Source organism: Globicephala melas, chromosome 10 (genome assembly GCF_963455315.2).
Source record: "Globicephala melas chromosome 10, mGloMel1.2, whole genome shotgun sequence".
NCBI lineage: Eukaryota > Metazoa > Chordata > Mammalia > Artiodactyla > Delphinidae > Globicephala > Globicephala melas.
In genome coordinates this window covers 7,508,206-7,522,560 of record NC_083323.1, presented here as the reverse complement: position 1 = coordinate 7,522,560, position 14,355 = coordinate 7,508,206, and the positions used below count along the sequence as shown (strand labels likewise).

General features: G+C 57.0%; 2 protein-coding genes across 6 annotated transcripts in view; one reads left to right on the top strand and one right to left on the bottom strand.

The window, feature by feature from the left end:
- L3MBTL2 (L3MBTL histone methyl-lysine binding protein 2) overlaps positions 1 to 1,858 on the top strand; it is an 18,387-nt gene extending 16,529 nt beyond the window's left edge. For 3 of the 4 annotated variants that reach the window (XR_009565630.1, XR_009565629.1, XR_009565628.1), the window contains one exon: positions 36 to 65. Coding sequence is in view for 1 of the 4 variants with exons in the window: in XM_030855844.2 (XP_030711704.1) it covers positions 36 to 148 (113 nt within the window). In the remaining 3 variants the exon portion in view is untranslated. Of the gene's footprint in view, positions 1 to 35 lie in introns of all 4 variants that reach the window. The other variant, XM_030855844.2, reaches the window with a different exon arrangement.
- CHADL (chondroadherin like) overlaps positions 1 to 14,355 on the bottom strand; it is a 14,896-nt gene extending 541 nt beyond the window's left edge. The window contains exons 1-5 of one of the 2 annotated variants that reach the window (XM_060306932.1): positions 9,700 to 14,355; positions 8,028 to 8,196; positions 5,769 to 7,463; positions 5,075 to 5,241; positions 4,236 to 4,434 (exon numbers count right to left, since the gene is read on the bottom strand). In XM_060306932.1, coding sequence (XP_060162915.1) covers positions 4,236 to 4,434; positions 5,075 to 5,241; positions 5,769 to 7,463; positions 8,028 to 8,196; positions 9,700 to 9,842 — 2,373 coding nt within the window. In that variant the 5' untranslated portion in view covers positions 9,843 to 14,355. Of the gene's footprint in view, positions 1 to 3,641; positions 4,435 to 5,074; positions 5,242 to 5,768; positions 7,464 to 8,027; positions 8,197 to 9,699 lie in introns of those variants that run through there. The other variant, XM_060306930.1, reaches the window with a different exon arrangement.

Sequence of the window (14,355 nt, the reverse complement as noted above, 5' to 3'; positions counted from 1 at the left end):
TCTCTTCTCCCTGTCCCCCACCTCTTCCTCCTCAGTCATTACCGTGCGTGTAAAGGAAGAGCATCTCGACGTGGCCACGCCTGACAAGGCCCCAAGTCCAGAGCTGCCCGTTCCCATCGAGAACATCAAACAGGAGACAGACGACTGAGACTTCCTCGTTGCTGCCCAGCCGCCCAGCTGGCAGCCAGCCCAGGGCGCCTCGACTGCCAGCACCCCTCCACCCCACTTTCCTCTGGAGACTGAGCCTTTCTGCATGAATGCCGCCTGGTGCTGTGGGCGCTGGGCAGCGAACGAACACCCAGGGTCTCCCGGACCCGCCCTGTCGCCTCTGCCCCCTCCCTGGCAAGGCCGGCATGACTAGGGCTGCTGAGACCCACAGACTCGCCTGTGAGCAGCTCCCTCTCCAGCTGGAGTTCCCGAAGCTCTTCCTTACCAGCCTCCATCCACACCCACCGTGTCCCTCAACTGCCAGGGGTGAGGGGCCGCACACTGGAGGACAAGTTGGTTGGTGGCGGGGGTGAGCTCAGCGCGCCTCTGTGTGTGTGTGTGTGTATGAGCACACCCAGCATGCGTGTGTGTGTGTGTGTGTACGAGCACATTCAGCATGTGTGTGTCTGTGTGTGTGTATGTGTGTTCGAGCACACACGTCCCCTGAGAGGGAGGCTGCCACCAGCATTGAACTTAACCCGCTCTGGAGCCCAGGGGGGCTAGGACCTGTCCTTTTCATTCTCCTGTTAACCAGGGACGGGTCTGGCCCTGCCAGAAAGTCACAGGGCTGCGACAGAGTTGGGTGGTCAGCCCTGCTGGCTGAGGTGGCCCTGGAGGAACTCCTGGAGGAAGGGACACACTTCCTGGCTCGTTTTCCTCACTGTTCGTGTCCTTAACTCTGTAACATGTTTTGAATCTCCTTCTCTCTAAAGTACCTTCTAGAAGTTCATCTAGCATCTGCCCAAATTTCAGCTGCTTTTTTTTCCCCAGTTAGTCTCCTTTGAAACTGTCTCCTCCCTCTGATCCATCCTCTCTTCAAGAGACCCTCTTCCTGGAACCTAAGGTGATGGCAGGTGCTGTCCTCAGCCCTTTTCTTTCCTTCTACATGTTTGGGTAGTGACGGCACGGCAGGGTGGGTCCCTGTGTCACCCCTTTAAGGGCTGCAGCTGTGCCGGGCGGGTATCTGGCTTCCTGGACTGTCAGGTGCTTGCCAGATGGGGTGCTGACCGTGGATGTGCTCAGGACCCAGCTGTTGGGTGTCATCCCAGAGATGGGGTGACCAGCCCAAGGGGAGCTGATTTCCTGTCAATTCAAAGAGAACTTGATCCTTTCTCCTTTTCTAAAGACACTCTGCAGGCCCACATGGTATAGAAACCAGGCCCAGAAAGCACCCTCTTGCAGCCTGAATTCCCCAAAACATTACTAGGTGTGTGTGGAACACAGTGATGACCAAGGACGGGGCAGGTCCCAGGAAAGAGGGACCATGCCTGACCCCACCCCCATCTCACACACACCAGACTTGAGTGGTGATGGGTCAGTCAGTGGCATCAGCTCCCAGGGGAGGAAGGTGGCATGTGTGTGCACTTCAGCTCTGCCTTTGTTGAGGGTAAACTGCTCAGCTGAGAATAATTCATCGTCCCTGATGCTCTTGCCGTTAATGGATCCAGTTCTGACTGAAGAGCTTCTAGGAAAACAGGACTTGTATGGCATTTTGGCCTTCGGTTGCTTCTTCCTGAATGGAGAAGTGAAATCTACAGGTGCCGTGAGCACGACAGGCAGAGCTGGAGGGCACGATTAGCTGCCGTTGCGGCCCTGGACTGGCCTCCCATACTTAACTTGCATGAGACAATTGAATCTCTTTTTTGCTGAAGTCCAATTTGTCAGTGTTCTGTTCTTAGAGCTAGAGTGCGTTCTGATATGCCACCCGACGGTGTCAGTTATGAAAATTGGGTGAGTTCACACATGAAGAGTGCAGAACACAAGTGTCATCTGTCATCTCCGGAGCTCCCCGTCTCCATAGCAACAACATGCTATATTCTCCTTATGTTTCAGCCATTCCCCTCCCAAAACCACAGGTTCCAGAAAGCCCAAGTATGTGACAAAGTGTACATAACGTGTTGCTGGGACCTAGAGGTTAATTTGTTACAGATGGAAGTGTTGACCTCTGGGACATAATAGCTCAAGGCACAGAATGAACCTTGTTCCTCAATTGCCCTTGGATGGAACCAGGTCTTGAAGTCTCACAGCAGCGGGGCCACCTGATGGCTGGGAAATATCCTCAAGAACAGAGCCACTTCCACTCCCTGCTCCCACTGCTTGACAGCCTGCAGCAGCTCCCTGGTGCAGATTAGGCCACGTGCAAACACCTTCCTTTACCATCACCCCCATCTGGATCCTCAGCTCTGCTTGAGGGACGGGAAGCAAGGGCACTACCATTTGTGATAGCCCGATATGACAGGCACTAGTGTACAGGCGTTCACACGGCTCGCTTCATCTTCACAGTAATCCCGTGAGGACACGCTGACTCATTTTACGCATAAGAGACAGAGGACTCGTTAAAGTTCAGTAACTTGGTGGCTTGACAACTGTTAAATGACAGCAGTGGGAGCAAGCCCAGGCTCGTCTGCCAGGTGCTTTCGGCCAGGCAAGTCCCCCAGCCCAGAACACCCTGCCAGGGCTCAGGGCCCTTATCCTTCTTTGATGCCTTGGTATTCCCGGGAGGAAGCTGCCACTTTCAACAAAGTAAAAACAAAAAGCCTGCTGGTGGCGTATCTCCGTGTCAGAAAGGGTGGTTGGATGGGGTGGTCCGCGAGGCCCCATTCCTGTCGCAGCTACAAAATGTGGGATTGGCGTGAGGGTCTTTTAATGAGAGTCCAGACCTGGAGGTGAACCCGTCGGGGCTGCTGCTCCCGAGTCGAGCTCAGCATCCACGCCGGTGCCGTTCATCACGACTCCCGGCAGAAAGCGCCGCCCGAGTGTTCGCCGAGCATGGCCGCCGTCACTGACCCTGGCTCCAGGGCTCGCTTCTAAGGCCGAATGCTCACCCTCAGCCTGGGGTCTTTTTAGGGGTTCTTCCTCACGCCCAGCCGACCTCCACAAAGAACAGTTTCGGGTTGAATTAAGTCCCCACGAAAAAGATACACCTCAGAATAAGGCCTTATTTCGAAATAGGGTCTTCACAGAGGTGATCCAGTTACAATGAGGTCATTAGGGTGGGCCCTGATCTAATGACTCGTGTCCTCATAAAAAGGGGGAATTTGGACACATCCAGCAGGAAGACGATGTGCAGAGACATGGGAAGACATCGTGTGACAGTGGAGGCAGGGACGGGGCTTGTGCTGCCACAGCCAAGGAACGTCTGGGGCCCGCGGAGGCTGGACGGGGCACGGAAGGACCCTCCCCTCGAGGCCTCAGAGGAAGCACAGCCCCGCCAGCACTCTGATTCCAGGCTTCTAACCTCCACATCAGTGAGACAATACATTTCTGTGGTTCTGAGCCACCCAGCTTGTGGTAGTTTGTGGTACTGCAGCCCTAGGGAACTGATACAAACACCATCTGATGGTCCCTAGGTGCCCCAACTCTTCAAGCTGCAGGTCCAGAAGCAGGCAGAGCCCTCTCCCCTCCTTCCCAGAGCCCACCCTGTTCTGGTCACGGCTTTCCTCTAAGGTCTGCCTCCCCTACATCCCCTCACCACCCAGCACGGGTCGCCACGTGGAGGGGTGCCCATGTCCTGCGCACTCTTCTCTGATGAGCTGCGAGATTTTGCTACAACTGAGCGTTCCAGTGTGAATGGGTTTGTCCGGACAGCAAATGTAATGTCAAGGGGGTGATGGAGTCCGACCCGTGGCACCAACCACACACCTGCACTCCTGCTCTTCCCGCCCCAGGGATGAGCGAGGCCCCCGAGATCAGGTGGGGACAGGCTGAATCAATGGCAATCCAGCAGTAACAGTCACTGTGGGGTTCTCATGGATACCCAGGGTCCTGGGATGCTGCAGCTTAATCGGAAAGGCCATTGTCCCGTGGGATGAAACAGTCATTTCCTTACAAACCCACTCTGGGCTTAGCCCAGAGGTGGAGGAGGTACGGAGAGGGGGATAGACATTTTTTAACGGAAGCAACAGGGTCATTACCCAGATCTAGAACCTCACGAAATTGGGACCAAGACAAGTCAGATCCCTGCTACCCCAGGGGCTTTAAAACCTGACCCACCCAGCGAGGCCTCCCTGCACCTGCCCCCAACCAACCTTGTTCGCTCCCTGCCGTCTTCCCTTCATGGGGGTCCTCTGGGCACTAGGCCTGGGGGCCGGCGTCCGCTTGGCCTTCCCGGCAGCCCAGCCCGGGCAGGCTTCAAAGACAGCAGCTGCAGCCTTCACACTCTGGCCACGGGCACTGGGAGGGGCGGCACAGGTGGCCCCCACGTGCAGGTTCAGCCCAGTGAGCCACCTGAGGAGAAAAGGGGGTTCGGGGAAGCCACTGTGCTGAGCTTTCCTGAGGAGAGCGAAGAGGTCCTCAGTGATGCGGGGGCAGTGGGACTCGGCCACTCACCAATTATGTGACCCTGAGCAAGTCATTTCAACCTTCAATCCCCTCCCTGTAACAGGGGGCCAGTAATAAACAGTTCCAGAGGGCTGAAGACCCAGACGCTGTTCAATCTAGATAAGCTATCTAATTTAATGTAATTCTTACGACCACCACCAGGAGGTGGATGCAATCGCTATCATCCCCTTTCCAGATGAGGGGCCAGCACGGAGAGGCCACATGGCTCACAGGTAGATGGTCAGTCACAGAGGTGGATTTGAGCCCAGGTCACCAGACTCCACGGTTCTTGTTGCTTTCTTAGGCAGTGACGTAAAGTGCTCTCACACATTTACTAGGTCCCACCCCACTAGGCTGGGCAGATTTCATTCCCACTTTATAGATGAGGGAACAGGGGCTCAGAGAAGCCCACCCAAGCCCCGTGGATGTCTGGCTCCCCCAGGAAGGGTAGCTGGCCCTGGAAGGATCCTCGCCCGCCAGAGGTGCTCAGATGGCACCAGGGCTTGACTGAGAGCAGCTGCTGGGGCATTCAGTTGGGGGTGCTTACCTGTGAAGTGGGAGCAGCTGGCAGTCACAGTGGAAGGGATTGCCACTGAGGTCGATGAGCTCAAGCTGGCTGAGACCAGGCAGGGCGGGCAGGGCCTGCAGCTGATTCTTTTGCAGATGTAGGCTCTGGAGCCGAGGCCCCAGGCCCAAGAAGGCCCCCGGAGAAATCTGCAAGAAGGCGCCAGGCCCTGGTGTGAGCTCCTGCCAGGCCTGTCCCACCCCCAGGCCTGGGAGGGAGCCTCATGCTCCCCGTGCAGAAGGGGAGTAGAGAGCCCAAGATGGGCAGGAAGGGCAGTGCTGGGGTGGAAACCCAGGTTTTGCCAAAGCACGTGCCCTTTGCAAGTCACACAGACCCCCAGTCCATGGTTCTTTCTGCTATGCCTGGACCCCCGCATATTGGCAAAGCTCTGCCCACAAAGTGTGCAACAGCAGGTAACCCCACGGATCCACGTTCCGCCCTCCTCCAGGCCTCGGCAGTGCCCTCCCTGCCAAGCCGCTCCGTGTGGCACAGCGTTCCTCCTGGTCTGTGGCCCACACCTGAGCTCCCTGGGGCAGGCGCAGGGTCGGGCTCATCTCAGGGACCCCACGCCCAGCCTCGGGCCTGGCACTGCAGGGGCGGCAGTGTTGGTTGAGTGAACGCAAGCTGCGTAGACCCTCGTGCTGCCTCCCCTCACCCCTGTTCCCCCTGTGCCCACCTGCTCCAGGCCACTGCTGTTCAGGAAAAGGTGTTGCAGCGAGCGGCCCACGGGCCAGAAGGCCCCATCTTGCAGGGCCCTGAGCGGGTTCCCCGAGAGCTGCAGCTCCAGGAGGGCAGGCAGCCCCTCCAGGGCCGCAGTGGGCACCTCTCGCAGCTGGTTCCTGTCCAGGTGCAGCTTCTCCAGCTCCTGAGCGGGGCCCAGTGCCCCGGGGGACACTTGGGTGATGCGGTTCCCACTCAGGTAGAGCCAGCGCAAGGCCCGCATGCCTGCCAGGTCCCCCAGTGCCAGGCGGTCCAGAGCGTTTTCCTGCAAGTGCAGGGAGAAGAGGCTGGGCAGGGCGCGCAGGGCGGCCACTGGCACCTGCAGGAAGCGGTTGCGCTCCAGGTACAGGTAGCCCAGGCAGGGCGCCCCTTCGAGGGAGGCAGCGCTGAGGCTGGAGAGCGAGTTGTCCGAGAGGTAGAGGTAGAGCAGGCTGCCCAGCCCCGCCAGGGCGCCTGCTTCCAGCTCTGTGATGCCGCAGTGCTGCAGGTGCAGCGACACCAGCTGGCCCAGGCCCGGGAAGGCCTCTCGGGGCACCAAGGGGAAGTGGTTCTGCCTCAGGTCCAGGAGCTGGGTGTCGTTGGGGAAGCCGCGGGGCACGACCTGCAGGCCGCGGTCCTCACAGCTGCTGTGCCGGGACTCAGGGGCGCACACGCAGGCGCGAGGGCAGGGCCTGGCCGCCCCAGCCTTCTCCTTGGAGGTGCCGTCAGGGACACGGGGCCGCGCGGCCGCCACCTCCTCCTCTTCCTCCTCCGCCCCGACTCCGGGGCAGCGCAGGTCCGAGGGCCGCAGGGCGTCCAGGGCCTCACCGCGCAGGCGCCGCGGCTCCCCGCACGCGCCGTCCGAGCGCACGCGCGCACGCGCCAACCACTGGAGCAGGGGCCGAGCCCGGCAGTCGCACCGCAGTGGGTTCCCCTGCAGCCGCAGCCGGCGCAGCTGACCCGGGCCCTGCAGCGGCTGCAGGGCATCCAGCTGGTTCCCACGGAGGTCCAGGGTGTGCAGGCGGGGGCAGTGGGCAAAGGCCCTGGGGTCCAGGGCCTGCAGGGCCCCGTGGTCCAGCCTCAACTCCCGCAGGCCGGGCAGCACCAGCCCGTCCTCCTCGCCCGTGTAGGTGAAGGGGTTGTGGCCCAGCTCGAGGCGGGCCAGGCCGCGGGCCTGGGACAAGGTCGCCCCGGGCAGGGACTGCAGCTCATTGTGGTGCAGGCTGAGGCGGCGCAGGGCGGGCAGGCCGGCCAGGGCCTCGGGGGCCAGCACGCTGAGCGCGTTGTGGGACAGCTGCAGCCAGCGGGCGCGCACCAGCCCCTGGAAGGCCATGGCGGGCAGGTAGACGAGGGCGTTGTGGGCCAGATTCAGCGTGGCCAGCGCGCCCAGCGCCCCAAACGTCCCCGGCCGCAGCTCCTCCAGCAGGTTCCCCTCCAGCTCCAGCCGCCGCAGCGAGCCTAGCCCGTCCAGCGCCTCCTGGGGCAGCGCGTTCAGGCGGTTGGAGGCCAGGTTGAGGAGGAGCAGGCGGCCCAGGCCTCGGAAGGCACCCTCGGCCACCAGCTCCACCTGGCAGTGCCGCAGGTCCAGGTGTGTCAGGTAAGGCAGGTCCCGGAAGGCAGCTGGGGGGATCAGCTTCAGCATGTTGCCCTGGAGGTCCAGCCGCTGGGTCAGCTGAGCAGGGAGAGGTAGGGGAGGCTGAGCGGCACCAGGACCACGGCCTGTGCCCCTTGCTTACCCTGGCCTTTGCACGTGCTGTTCCCTCACCTGGAACACTCTCTTCCCCCTCACGTTTCCTTCATTCTCTTCATCCTGCTCCCTGACACCTCCTCCTGGAAGCCTTCCTCCCCAGCCGCCTGGGTATCCCCTAGTCTAGCACTTTTCACATTGAATTGTCACTGCCCCTTTACTTTCACTCTTTTCCTCTAGCTCTTGACTCCATAGGACAGAGACCATACCTTAGTCCAGTATATCCCCAGTTCTCTGCCACAGGGCCTGTAATTAACTCAATGCTGTATCTATATAGGTCACCTAACTTGTTCCAATTGCATAGCATTTTAAATAGACTGTCTCCCTGTTGTTGGTTATTATCATTCCCATTTTACAGATGTGAAGACTGAGGCTCAGAGAGGGAAAGTGACTTGCCAAGGCCTCCCAGCCCGGCAATGGCAGATCCACTGGTGCCAGCCCGGGCTCCTCCTGCTGTCCCCCCCCCCAACCCCATCTTGTCCTGCTGACCTCAGGGATGGCATTCGGCACCTCGGTGAGGTTCTGGTGCCGGCAGGCCACATGCCGCCTGGAATTGTCGCAGACGCAGGTCTGTGGGCAGCGCTGGGCAGCTGCATGCCAGGTTGGCCCCAGTGGCAGCAGCAGAGGAAGCAGCAGCACCATGGAGACACTCTGGGGCCTGGCAGAGAGAAGAAGGGTCAGGTGTTCACAGAAGCAAGGGTCCCACACTGTCCACTCACTGAGCCCCAGCTCTTGTCCCAGAGCCCCTCAGATGTCTTCCTCCTTTGGCCCCAGGGAAGCTGTCATTACCCTGAGCCTCCAACCCCTCCCCAGAGCATAGATTGCATTGTTATCCCTGTTTTATACCAGAGGAAACAGGCTCAGAAAGGCAACCTGGCAAGTCCCTTTGATTGTCTGCCAGTGGCTCAGTGAGGCCTTTCCGAATGCAGTTCAGAGGTGTGCCCAGGCTGTGCAGAAGCCCCCGGGTCCAGGGGGAGTTGTGTCCTCCCAGGGTGAGGTTGGCGGTGGAGAGAGAATCAGCCGTTCCTCAGACGGAAGTGGCATCAGCACCATGGTGGCAGGGAGCGTAATGGCACCCACCTCGAGAAGACAGCCTGGCAGCCGGAGGGGAGGACCCAGGGCTGGCACAACTTGGGAGACCAGGTGTCGTGGGATCCGAAAGCCCTGAGGAGCCTTAATGGCTGGTCAGAGCCACTCTGACAGGCAAGCAAGGGGCTCCGACTTCTCTCTTGTTTATTCGTCTGTTGTCCTCTCTTCATCTTAGTGCCACCCCGCTGGCCTGGCCTGGGATGGGGGGAACTGCGGGTATGGCCTTGGGGCTGTGCTTTGGGCAAGGTCTGTCCACTTTCCTGTCTGTCCATCCACTCCCCGTCTACCCAATACCCAGCTGGACCCCTTTACCTCACAACTACCGCCTGCCTCTCCACAGGGAGGGCCGCGCCACGGTGGCACTCCTGGCTTCCCCACTTCCGCTCACCACCAACCAAAGGGAACTTTCCAAGATACAGATGGGCCCTGACACCCCTGGCTGAAATCCCTCCAGCCTCTCCTCACTGCCTTTGCTGGGAAATCCTGACTCCTGATTCCCCAGCTGGTACCCGCTCAGACCCTTCAGTGTCACCCCGGGCTCCCCCACCATCAGCACGCAAAGCAGCTCCCTCCTCTCTGCCTCACCAGCTTTTCCCTCTGTCCTCAGCTCTCTGAGCAACCCTTCCTGATCCCTGGGCTGACTCCCACCCTGAGCCTCCCGTGTTCCACTCACTGGGTTGGCTGTCACCATGCGGTTTTCAGTTTCCTTGGGGTCCCAGGGTCCAGCCCGGCCTTGGGGCTGGTGGCATCCTGTAGAGCTGTAGTGAGGCTGAGGCTCAGGGCAGGTCGGGGGTGTGGGGACAGATCCCTGAGGGACAAGCGTCCAGGCCTCAGGCCTGCCTAGCGCTCAGACAGGCTCCTGGAGGACTAGCCCAGGGGAGCTCCTGGGAGCGGCCACGTTTACCGTCTTCCTCGGAACCCATTTCGGAGAGACCCTTGGAGAATCTCTGCCCCGGGAGATCCCAGAGCCCCTGTCCCCCAGCCCCTGAGAGGCCCAGAGAGGGGCAGGGGTTTGCCTGGAGGCACTCAGCTTCTCTAACCCACCTTGCCACCGCAGGGCCCAAAGACTCACCCCGCCATGCCGATCGCACGGCCAGTCCAGCCTGGAAATGCAGCACAGGGGAAGGCTGGCAACGGTCCCTGCCTGGACGCCAGCGGGAGCCCCCCTCCCAGCCCGCAGACCTGGCAGCGGGGACAGGGCTGAATGGGAGGCATTGTGAGGTGAGTGAGGGGCGGGCATGGCAGGAGCAGCGGCTGAAGTTGCAGGGCTTCTTGCTCAGAATCCTGGCCCAGGCCTGAGACCCGAGTCCCTGGACCGGCCGAGCAGGGAGGGGCCTCAAGGGGCTGGCCAGTGGGTCCCAGACCTAGGCTTCCTCCGGCTGTGTCCCTGGGCAGGGCTGCACCTCACCGAGCCTCAGTTTCCTACTCTGTGAAAAGACAGAGTATCAGTAACTAGCTCATAGGGTTGCTCTGGGGGTTAAGGTAGGCACCTGGCACATAGTAGGTGCTCAAGAACAGTTAACTCTGCCCTGTTTGTGCTTATAATACATTTACATACATCGTTTAGCACTGTACATAAATTATTCTGTAAATCTGTTTTTTTTTCACTCAACATCAGGGAACTATCTAAATTGATTCTTCTTAGTTATATTCATTCATTTTGACTTGTATAGTATTCCACTGTATAAGTGTATCAACTTATTCATTAATCTTGGACGTTTAGGTTGCGTCCAATTTTGTTATTACAGTGTTGCAAAGAATACCTAAATACTTATCTTCCTGGGGACATGTGCATTTTTTAAAAAAATGAAATAGTTCATCTAGACCATAGCAAACATTTAAAACCTTTATGTATGCTATGATTTTTCAGATCCTATGATACTTTAGATCTGTGTTTCTGGTGGAAATGCAGCTTTCATTACTGTTTTTTGGCTTTAAAAACAACAAACAAACAAGAAATAGTGTCACACCACACACAGACTTTTTATTAACATTTATTTGGCTGCGCCGGGTCCTAGTTTCGGCATGTGGGATCTAGTTCCCTGACCAGGGATCAAACCTAGGCCCCCTGTATTGGGAACGCGGAGTCTTAACCACTGGACCACCAGGGAAGTCCTCACACACAGACTTCTGCATGTGCTTTATTTCGCTCAGCAAATTCTATCAACAGTATTGCACAGTGTGCATCCTTTTTTTTACCCCCCATATTTGTTTATTTATTTGGCTGTGTTGGGTCTTTGTTGCGGCACACGGGATCTTCGTTGCAGCACGTGGTCTTCTGTCTAGTTGCGGCCCGCGAGTGCTCAGTAGTTGCGGCATGCGGGCTTAGTTGCCCCGAGGCATGTGGGATCTTAGTTCCCTGACCAGGGATCGAACCCTGCGTCCCCTGCATTGGAAGGTGGATTCTTAACCACTGGACCACCAGGGAAGTCCCCAGTGTTTATCCTTTTATGTCTGGCTTTTTTTTTTTTTTTTTGGCTTTGTTGGGTCTTTGTTGCTGTGCGCGGGCTTTCTCTAGTTGCAGCGAGCGGGGGCTACTCTTCGTTGCGGTGCACAGGCTTCTCATTGTGGTGGCTTCTCTTGTCGCGGAGCATGGGCTCTAGGTGCGCGGACTTCAGTAGTTGTGGCATGCGGGTGCTAGAGCGCAGGCTCAGTAGTTGTGGCGCACTGGCTTAGTTGCTCCGCGGCACATGGGATCTTCCCGGACCAGGGCTTGAACCCGTGTCCCCTGCATTGGCAGGCGGATTCTTAACCACTGTGCCACCAGGGAAGCCCTGTCTGGCTTTTTTTAATCAGTATTATTTTAGTGAGATTCACCTATGGTGCATATTGTAAAAATTCGTTCATTTTTATATAGTAATTCCAGCATTCCCTTCTATAAATATTCCACAACAGCGGCATGGGACAGAGGCAGGAGCGCAATCTGCCCCAGACGCAGGTAATAAGGAGGTGTAGTCTCATTCTCTCTCCTCCCTTTCTACCCAGAGGCAACCACTTTCATGAAGTAGTATAATTTTACGATATAGGGCATTAATTTTTTTAAATGCATCAAACAGTGCATATTATTTTGCAAACTTGTTTCTTTCACTCAGCAGTGTTTTTTGAAGATTTACTCAGTGGATACAGGTAGCTTCTGCATCCGGTTTACTCATTGTAACTGCTACATGAGATCTCACTGCATGCACGTGCCATCATCTAACTATTCTACTTACGGACATTTGGTTATTTCTTAATTTCCTGGTATCCCTCATCAGGCTGCTGTTGTACATGTCTCCTTGTGTACACATACAAGTTTCTCTCAAGTAGATCCTTAGAAATGGAATTTGGGGTCACGGGCTACGTGCATTTTCAGCTTTCTCAGTACCTGCCAAATTGCTGTCTATAGTGGCTTTTAGTAGTTTGACATCCCTCCAGCAACGTGTAAGACGTGCCAGATTCACCTCTTTCCTGGTGTCACCTCTTTTAATCGTATTTGCCAGTCTGGTCTGAAATGGTATTATCTGTGGTTGTATTTCACATTTCCTTATTTTCCAGTAAAGTTGAACATAATTCCTTTTTTTTTTTTAATTAATTAATTAATTTTTGGCTGTGTTGGGTCTTCGTTGCTGTGCACGGGCTACCTCTAGTTGCGGCGAGCGGCAGCTACTCTTTATTGCGGTGCGCGGGCTTCTCATTGTGGTGGCTTCTCTTGTCATGGACCACGGGCTCTAGGCGCGCGGGCTTCAGTAGTTGTGGCACGTGGGCTCAGTAGTCGTGACTCGCAGGCTCTAGAGCGCAGGCTCAGTAGTTGTGGCACACGGGCTTAGTTGCTCCGCGGCATGTGGGATCTTCCCGGGCCAGGGCTCGAACCCGTGTCCCTTGCATTGGCAGGTAGATTCTTAACCATTGTGCCACCAGGGAAGCCCGAACATAATTTCTTTTTGCTCTTCAGGTCTCCTCTTCTGTGAACTGCCTGTTTATACCCTTTGCCCAGTTTTCAACTGGATGTATATTCTCAACATGAATCCTTGTTATATATGTCGCAATGTCTTTCTACTCTCTCACCTTGTCGGTAACTTTTACAGTATTTTTGGTCATTGTTTTTCACTTTTTATTTTGAAATAGGCAAGTTTTCTTATGGCTTGTGCTTTTTGTGTCAAGAAATGCTCTCCTGTGTTTAATTTTCCTTTAAAAAATATGGCTCCTTAGGCAAACGGATTTAGATCACTTAGAATCTTGGTGCACAACGGTGGCCTAACTGTGCTTCCACCCCGTCCTGTCCCCTGCCCTCCCCAGACTAACTCCTGTCGTGAAAGCTGGGTTTGTCACACGCATACACACGCCCACACGTTCCATTTACTGGCTTTTGAACTAAGGGCGTTAGACAGATTTTCTTCACTCGACGTCACTACTGATCCATCCACGGCGTGCACGGTGCGTGCCGAGCCGCAGTGGATGCACTGTCACTGCTGTGTAACGTTGCATTGTGCGGCTTGGCTCCTGATCCATTTTCCTGATGGCCTGTGGGTAACTTCTAGGTTCCTGCCATCAAACAGTGCTGCTAGGAGTGCCTTCTGCCATGCTTCCTGGGGGTTTTCCAGTCTGAGCTTTTAGAATGGAGTTGATAAGTTTGTGAGCTCCTGGCCCATAGCTGAGCTCCTTTTAGTGGGAATAGCCTGGTGCTGAGCAGGCCTTCCTATGTGGGGGTCACAGGCTGCCCAGGCAAAGGCATCTGTGATCTTGCAGACCCCAAATCACGGTGCTCAGGGACCTGGAGCCTGTGTAATCTTAGGGTTGGCGTTTGAGTCTGGGGGGAAATTTCCTTTCTCAGTAAGCAGCAAGTAGAGGCCCCCAGGCCCTTCCCTGCACCTGGAGCTGCTCTGAAGGGCTGAGCAGGGGCGGGGCACCCTCCTCAGTCCCTGGGTCCCAGGAGTCAGGCACTGCCGACCTGTTGTGAGGTTAAGGAAACGAGATCTGTGCTGCTTCTCTCAGTCTGATCTGAAGCTTGGACCCGCATTAGCTAGGAAGGAACAAGGGCCAGCCCCGGGTGGCCTGGAGGGAAGGAACACCCAGGCCAGAAAACCTTGGACAGACCCCTATTCGGCTCCAAGCTGCAGTTTCTCCGTCTCTCAAATATCACCTGTGAAAAGTCCTGTTTGAACCTCAAGACTCAGCTCTCGCACCCGTCACTCTTGAAGGCTTCTCTGACCTCACTGCCCACAGTTCCCACTCTGGACCACACATGGTCTCCTGCACCAGGCTGGGAGCTCTCCGAGGGCTGCACCTGCAGCCCCAGAGCTCAAAACAGGGCCAGACAAGGAGATGGGGGTGGAGTTGGTCGGACCTCCACCTGCTTTATCAGCTGGGAGGAGGGGAGGGCAAGGGCCTGGGCATCGCTTCTGCCACCCGGCCTAGAAAGATGCTGGAGTAGTCCGTGGCCAATAAAGACACACTGCCCCCTAAAAAACGTCGGAGGGACCTCTCTGCTCCTGTGCCTGCTGTCTAGGAGGGGCAGTAAGAAGTGCTGGGCTATCCTCACACCGCTGTGGCAGCCGGAGGAGAGGACCCCAGGGGTGGTGCCCTCCACTCTGGGCCCCGTGGCAGCTTCCCAGGCAGGCCCAGGGGCCCCTGCCTGTGCAGCCAGCAGGGCCTGTGGCAAACTCTGGACACCGTCCAGCTCAGCCAGGCCCACCAATGGGGCAATGAAGGGGCCAGTGGAGCAGCAGCCCAGAGGTCGGGTAAAGGGTGA